Source organism: Nannobrachium achirus, assembly GCF_963921795.1.
Source record: "Nannobrachium achirus genome assembly, chromosome: 18".
NCBI classification, from domain to species: Eukaryota; Metazoa; Chordata; class Actinopteri; order Myctophiformes; family Myctophidae; genus Nannobrachium; species Nannobrachium achirus.
This window is the reverse complement of record NC_137825.1, coordinates 13,770,883-13,778,970: the sequence shown is the minus strand read 5'-3', so window position 1 is coordinate 13,778,970 and position 8,088 is coordinate 13,770,883. Positions and strand designations below refer to the sequence as shown.

Sequence of the window (8,088 nt, the reverse complement as noted above, 5' to 3'; positions counted from 1 at the left end):
TAGAGATGGGACGATATGAAAATATCATATTACAATTATTATGACATAAGAAATCACGATTTACGTATTATCGCGATAATCAAAATCCATTATCCTGGGGCGGAAAATTTGCAAAAATATAGCAGATCTACAAGCTCACAACGCGTTGCAATGCGACGCGTTGTGAACTTGTAGATCAAGACATTTGATAGAGAGTGAAAAAAATATCAAGTATGTATATTATAAGTACCTTTTATCAATTATAGAGGGTTTAAGTGGTACCAGATATGCAGCTCGGCAAATAAAAGTGAATTGATCCCAGTGCGTGACGGAGGACGATATCACAATCAATTAAAAATCTCCACGATACGATTATCGGGAGTGTTTTTTATCACGATAAACGATAATATCGCTTATAGTCCCATCCCTATCTGAGACACGGGGACAGATGGACGGATGGAGGGAGGCGATGAAACATCGTGTCCACAGTCACGCTACACTGGACGTTTTGTGCATGGCTTTCTTTCTGTGCATCTACCGTTTATTTATTTGTACTGCACTTTGAGTACCACTGTCCACCCCTGCAGATAGACTGCATGTCTGAAGTTGAAAGCAGCTCAACTTCATTGTAGCTTTGAAGCTGCTGTAGCTTTCAAAAATAAATGTAGCCAAAAAGCTACAGTGGGTCTTGCAGGGTTAAAGACTATTAACTAATACTCTGCGATCCCCGTCGAAACCGTTGATTTCCCGCTGTACCACGCTGCGATGCCCGTCGTTCCCGGAAATTTAATTAGCTTTAATCATTATGAAACGATTAAAAGTATGATCGCTGTATATGGCCGTTTCGGAGTCTTAGGCCCGCCCCCTAACTGTATCCGGTCGTATTTCCTGTTTAGACCGGATCTAGGTTTTCATATCCGGTCTGAGAGCCCATCGCAGCTGCCGTTGTAAACAGAGGAAGGAGCTGCACGGCCATATCTTCGTTTTTTATATTTGATAGTTGTTTGATTCTTGTGCCCGCCTGGCATATGATCCGCGCACATATCGTCTGCTATGTGCGCGAACGTGCCCACATTTTACCATAGCGCACAGCTGCTGTTTCCAACGTTTTCTTATGTAAATACTGGCGGATTCAGCAGGATACTGCCTGGCAACGGATTTGTCTATTCCAATGGATTATTTATTATTCGAAAGCTGTCATCTTGTCTACCGGTCTACTACATGAGTCGCGCACAAAATTGTTAATCATTGTACGGGTGTATATATACTGTTTCACTCCTTTCACTTGTACATATTTTGTCTTGATTGTATTGTATTGTATTGTATTGTATTGTATTGTATTGTATTGTGAACACTTCTGCTTTGGCAATGTAAACGTATGTTTTCTCATGCCAATATAGCCCTTTGAATTGAATTGAATTGAATTGAATTGAATTGAATTGAATTGAATTGAATTGAATTGAATTGTGTGCATGTGCGTCTCACCTGCTCAAACAGCGTCATAGCAAACTTCTGGTGTGGAATGCAGTGTTTGGCTGTACAGATGTCCTCTCTGCTCTCTGCACTGATATGGAAGTGGATCCTCATCAGCAGGTTCTCCTGAAGACACACACACACACACACACACACACACACACACACACACACACACACACACACACACACACACACACACACACACACACACACACACACACACACACACACACACACACACACACAGGGATCAACGAGAGTGTGCACGTTATGTGTGTGCGTACAGTATGTCTGTCTGTCTGTGTGTGTGTGTGTGTGTGTGTGTGTGTGTGTGTGTGTGTGTGTGTGTGTGCTCTTGTTAATCTGATTGAGGGAACAGCATCTATATTTCATAGGAAGCGGCCCGATTCCCTGACTGAACACATTTACTAGCAATCGATCATACAGCGGCTCCCAGTCACGCACAGACACGTGCACGCTCGTAGGCGCGCGGGGAAAGTATGGACAGATATGGCAGAAAGAAAGGAGGGAGAAGGAGAAAGAAAGAAAGAAAGAAAGAAAGAAAGAAAGAAAGAAAGAAAGAAAGAAATGCAATAACTTATTCTGATTCTCAACATGACATGAAGTTAAAGTCACTGCTGAATATCTTCAATCAGTATATTACTGAATATCATCAGTATATGACTGAATATGAGTATCATCAGTATATGACTGAATATCATCAGCATCCACATGGACCATCCACCAATTACAACATCAGATGGCAACGCTCTGCGAGAGGTCAATGACTTCAAATACTTGGGTTCCTGGATGAACTCCACAGAACAGGACCTTAAGGTCAGGAAGGCACTAGCGTGGAGGGCCCTGAACGGTATGTCAAGAGTGTGGTGCTCGAATCTCCCCCGACACATAAAGCTGAGCCTATTCCACGCCACTGTGGAGTCTGTACTCCTGTATGGCTGCGAAAGCTGGACCCTGACACCCACCCTGCAGAAGTCCCTGGATGGGTGCTACACCAGAATGCTACGAGCTGTTCTGAATGTGGACCAGAACATCCACATTACCAACAAGGACCTGTACAGGCAACTGCAGAGGCTCAGCAATAAGGTAGCAGCTAGGAGGATGAAGCTGGCCGGCCACTGCCACAGACATCGGGAGCTCCCGGCCAGCAGGCTGGTCCTGTGGGAACCAACGCGCAGGCATCGATCGCGAAGACGTTCCGCGTTAACGTATGTGGACGTCCTGAAGAAGGATGCGGGAGCTGAAAGCTCTTCGGAGCTGGCCGGGTGTATGGAGAACCGGAAAGATTGGAGACTCCGATGGAAGCTCATCTGAGGACGACCGAGAGAGAGTATATGACTGAATATCATCAGTATATTACTGAATATCATCGGTATATTACTGAATATCATCAGTATATTGAATATCTTGAATACAAAGAGACAACTCTACATTGCAGTGTGTACCATGGGACTACCACAGCAGTGGCTCAGGGGTAGAGTGGTCGCTTGGTTGCCAGTTCGATCCCGGGCTCCCCCAGAGTTATTGTGGAAGAGTCCTTGATCAAGACTCTGAACCCCTAGTAGCTCCCGATGAGCAGGTTGGTGCCTTGCATGGTTCCCTCCGCCATCGGTGTATGAATGTGCGTGTGAATGGGTGAATGTAATGCACAATCTCTGTAAAGCACCTCATTCAGCATTTACCATTTTGAGTACTTACCACCTCACCTTATTCAAAATAAATGAAAGCAGTAAGCACTTCATTGTTCAATGTGTCCTGTCTTCCTCTCTCTCTCTCTCTCTCTCTCTCTCTCTCTCTCTCTCTCTCTCTCTCTCTCTCTCTGACTGATTGCACCATCCCTTGTTAGCTGGGAAGCAATTATCTGTATCGATGGTTCCCTACCGAGATAAACACAATCCATAGTCTTTAAGCGCACACATACACACACACACACACGCACACACACGCACACACGCGCAAGAACGCACGCGCAGGAACACACTGACCCTGGGCTCCGTCAGGTCATTTGTGTTGAACAAACCTTTTATAACGTTGGCTATTTGAAAACAGATGATTTACAGATCTGCTAATTTCAAAATATTTTTTCATGAATTCGATACATTTGAAATCTTGAAATGGGAAATTCTGCATAAGTACAAATAAATAATGAGTACTTTTACTTTAAGTACATTATGATGCCAATACTTTTGTACTTTTTACTCAAGTAAACTTTGAATGGTGGACCTGTACTCGTAACAGACTGTTTCTACAGCAGCGTATTGATACTTTTACTTCAGTAAAAAACGTGTGAGCTTGTAGATCAGGGTTCCCCAATTAGTTTTCCCCAAGGGCCGAATTATGTCTAGGGTACCAAGCCGAGGGCCACAACATTGCAGGGGACGACGGTGGCGTTCCCGCTACTCCAGCGACAGTTTTCGTTGTTGTCGGGTGAAAATCTTGTATGTCCAAAACCGTTCGTTTTGAATTTATCATTTAAAAAAATGATTTAAACTAGTGAAAACAGCCGATCTACAAGCACACAACGCCTCGCGGTGCGAGGCGTTGTGTGCTTGTAGATCTGCTCTTTTCACTACTTTTGTGCGACTGCCTTGTACGATTTGCGAAAGAACGTACAAATTTGGAGATACGAGATTTCCACCCGATAACGACGATATACTAGTGTTGTTGCTGCTCTTATACCACCATTATTACTGGGGTTGGTGTGGGCCAGACAGTAGCCCCCGCAAATGGCCCGCAGGCCGCCTATTGGGGAACCCTGTTGTAGATCGTCTCTTTTCAGCACTTGATGTCGCATACGATGAAGTATATCGTCGTTGTCGGGTGGAAACCTTGTATGTCCAAAACCGTTCGTTTTGTATTTATCATTTTAAAAATGATTTAAACTAGTGAAAATAGCCGATCTACAAGCACACAACGCCTCGTACCGAGACGCGTTGTGTGCTCGTAGATCTGCTATTTTCACTAGTTTTGTGCAACAGTCTCTAGTGATGAAGCAGAGCTTTAATTTGCGGAAGAAAAAAAAACATACGAATTTGAAACTTGGAGATACAAGGTTTCTGCCCGACAGTGGCGATGTACAACAGGCTTTTAGTGCACACCCACCTCCCTCCCCCACATCACTGTAGACGGTGATGGAAAACCAAAGCAATCTGGCACACGTATCCACTATAGTTTTGGTTTCCTTTTCCTTCAATAAATCGCTTCTTGATTGATGGTGCCGGTCCTTCTGTATACAGCACTGTACACAGTCAGGACCAGGGACGTGCAGAGAATGTTAGAGAGGCAGGGGCTGACATTTCTAAAAGGGCCTTTTGGTGAAAGTATCGAAAATCAGTGCTTTACACCACACTGAACTAAGCATAAACAAGTCAATACTGGAGACATAACAGGCGTAACAGCATGGATTTCTACACAGAGAGGGCAATTCATTCAACATAAGATGCTGCATTCAAGTTCAGGAGAGTTTGGACAAGGCAATTCTCTTGAATGCTGTCTTCAGGTATGCATTCATGGTCCAGAGAGGGCACTTTTTACAGACGGATAACAGGGCAGGGGCTCAAGCCCCCTTTGATGTCTATGTGTGCACATGCCTGGTCGGAACTTACAAATGATTACCAGACTGCAGTAGTGTTGATTGTGACTGCAACACTGGGTTTAGTTTTAGTCGTAGTCCTTTGAATAAAATTCGAATTAGTTTTAGTCACATTTGATTTCAGTCATCTGAAATGTGTTAGTGATAGTCTAGTTTTAGTCAACTAAGTATCATACTATTTATAGTTGGCTAAGTCTACAGTTAATTTAGCAGAATAAAATGTATCTTAGCAGGCTGCATGGCGAAAATAGCAGATCTACAAGCTCAAAAGCTGCGTTGTGAACTTGTAGATCTGCTATTTTCGGAATGTGACACCTGCTCGCAACCGAGCATTAAATATATAGTGCTTTTTATTCAAAGCGCTTTACATAGATTGTGCATCACTTTCACCAATTCACGCACACATTCACACACCGATGGCAGAGGAAACCGCAAAGGCTCAAGGCTCAATCTGCTCATCGGGAGCAACTAGGGGTTCAGAGTCTTGCTCAAGGACTCTTTGACACCAACTCTGGGGGAGCCCGGGATCGAACTGGAAACCACACGGCTCCCATCCGGCTGCTCTACCCCTGAGCCACTGCCGCCTCCACAGTTTTTATTTAGTTTTCGTCAGTGAAAAAAAGTAGTCGACAAACATTTTCCGTCATAGTTTTAGACCAGTGGTTCTCAACTCGGGGTCCCCAAATTATTTTGGGGGGTCCCGAGATGATTAAATTAATGTGCAACATGGTTTTCTCACTCAACAGAAAAAACAAACCAACATAAAATGTAAGTGTATAGAGGGTAATGCACATTTCTAAAGTCCCACACTCCTGCACTATCCCAAACTGCTGCCCTTCCATGGCTTCATCACATCCATACTCCACTACTGCAACAGCCTTCTATACGGTGCCACCTCCAAAGTACTCAAAAAACTTCAATACGTGCAAAACTCTGCAGCCCGCCTCCTCACCAAAACCCCATCAAGAGACCACATCACCCCGTTCTCCATAACCTCCATTGGCTCCCAGTAAAATACAGAATCGATTTCAAAATACTGATCACCACCTTCAAGGCCCTCAACAACCAGGCTCCCTGCTATCACTCTGACCTCGTCAAACGCCATGTTCCCTCCTTCCCGCCCCCTCAGGTCTGGAAATGCTAACCTCCTGGAATTTAACCATAAGGCAAAAAAAACACCCCTGGGGTGACAGGGCTTTCTCAGTCGCAGCCCCCACCCTTGACGTGTTCAAAGCCTCACTCAAAAAAACACCTTTTTTGACTTGCTTTCCCTACCTAACTCTACTCTCCCTCTCAGCTATTTTAATCTGTTTTGTGTCCCTGCTAATTTTCTTTTATAGCTTTTTGCCTTTTAATTATTGTCCTAATAAAGTTGTTTTTATTTGTTTTGTAAAGCGACTTTGAGTACCATTAAAAGCGCTATATAAGTTTGATGTATTATTATTATTATTATTATTATTATTATTATTGTTGTTATAAAGTGACAATTTAAGGACTTTTTAATACATCTAAAATGACAAATTAAACATTGGCCAAATTGTCAAACACAAGAGTAAGAGATTGTGAAAATAGCCGATCTATATGCTCACAACGCCTCGCAACTCAAGGCTATTTTCACAATAGAACTGTGTCATACAAAATGTATCGCCTCAACTCTTAGTGCTCATCAGGGTGGGAGGGGTCTCTGGTTCAAATATGATTATTTTGTGGGTCGAGGCCTGAAGAGGTTGAGAACCACTGCTTTAGACCAGGGGTTCCCAAACTTTTTTGTCTCAGGGCACCTCATACATATTTTTGAGCGGTGGTTACACCGTCTCCTATACGTGGCCGTGTGTGTATGCGTGCGTGTGTGCGTGTATGTATGTAGCCTGAAGTACCTTTTTTGACCACACATGTTAAGGGAGGGGCGCTGTTGTTCAGGCCAGGCCAGACACACACACACACACACACACACACACACACACACACACACACACACACACACACACACACAAACACACACACCCACCCCACACACACAGGCACCCCCCCCCCCCCCCCCCCCCCCACGACCACCGCTCAGTTCACACGGGTGTGATTTTTTTTTATCCGAGGCACCCCTACATTATAATGTTCACTCCCAGCACCTTATATTTATAGCATATCGTCGTTGTCGGGTGGACACCTTGTATGTCCAAAACCGTTCGTTTTATATTTATCATCTATAAAATGTACTAAACTAGTGAAAACAGCAGATCTACAAGCACACAAGGTTGTGTGCTTGTAGATCGGCTGTTTTCACTAGTTTTGTGCGACAGTCTTGTATGATGAAGCAGGGCTTTGCTTTACCAAAAGACGTACACATTTGAAACTCGGAGATACAAGGTTTCTGCCCCACAGTGACGATATTTTAGTGATTATGTTGCGAGGAAAACATTGAGATAATTGCCATTTTGGTTAGAACCGACTGAAAATAACTTTGTACTTCATGTTTAAAATGATACTAAATATTTTTTCAAGTGTCCAAATAAATTCCAAACATTATCAAATGATCTCGCGGCACCCCTGGACTGCCGTCGCGGCACCCCAGGGTTCCCCGTTCACCCATTTTGAAAACCCCTGCTTTAGACGACAAAATCAACCCTGGACTGCAGCAAAAAGAGGGCCGTGGGGTTCATTCATTTCCAACGGAGGATCCGTCCTGTCTGTCCTGTCCTGTGCTGTACCGTCCTGTACGGGACACAATGCAGCTCCCACTGACCTTAACGCTAACAACCGGCTCTCTCTTCCATCTGTTTGGCCGTGCGTGTGTGTGCACGTACACGTGCGTGGTTGCACGCACACGTGCGTGTGTGTGCACGCCAGGGACGTGCTGGGCCCCTGATTCAGCCCAGGAAAAAGAGTTGGAGAGGCCCTCCTTGCGCGTTATAGAGAGAGATCTCTCTCTATAGCGCTGCTGCTACTCAAAGATTTGCCATTTCAGATCATGACAAGTGACAAGCCAGCAGTGGGCCAATTACATGAGTTATATTTCGTCGTTG

At 44.3% G+C, this 8,088-nt stretch overlaps 1 protein-coding gene across 7 annotated transcripts in view; it reads right to left on the bottom strand.

The window, feature by feature from the left end:
- Positions 1–8,088, bottom strand: part of LOC308303843 (ubiquitin carboxyl-terminal hydrolase 54-like) — a 122,300-nt gene that overhangs the window by 79,301 nt on the left and 34,911 nt on the right. For all 7 annotated transcript variants that reach the window (XR_013963024.1, XR_013963025.1, XR_013963026.1 and 4 more), the window contains exon 4: positions 1,465–1,578. Coding sequence is in view for 4 of the 7 variants with exons in the window: in XM_080748337.1 (XP_080604463.1) it covers positions 1,465–1,578 (114 nt within the window). In the remaining 3 variants the exon portion in view is untranslated. The remainder of the gene's footprint in view (positions 1–1,464; positions 1,579–8,088) is intronic.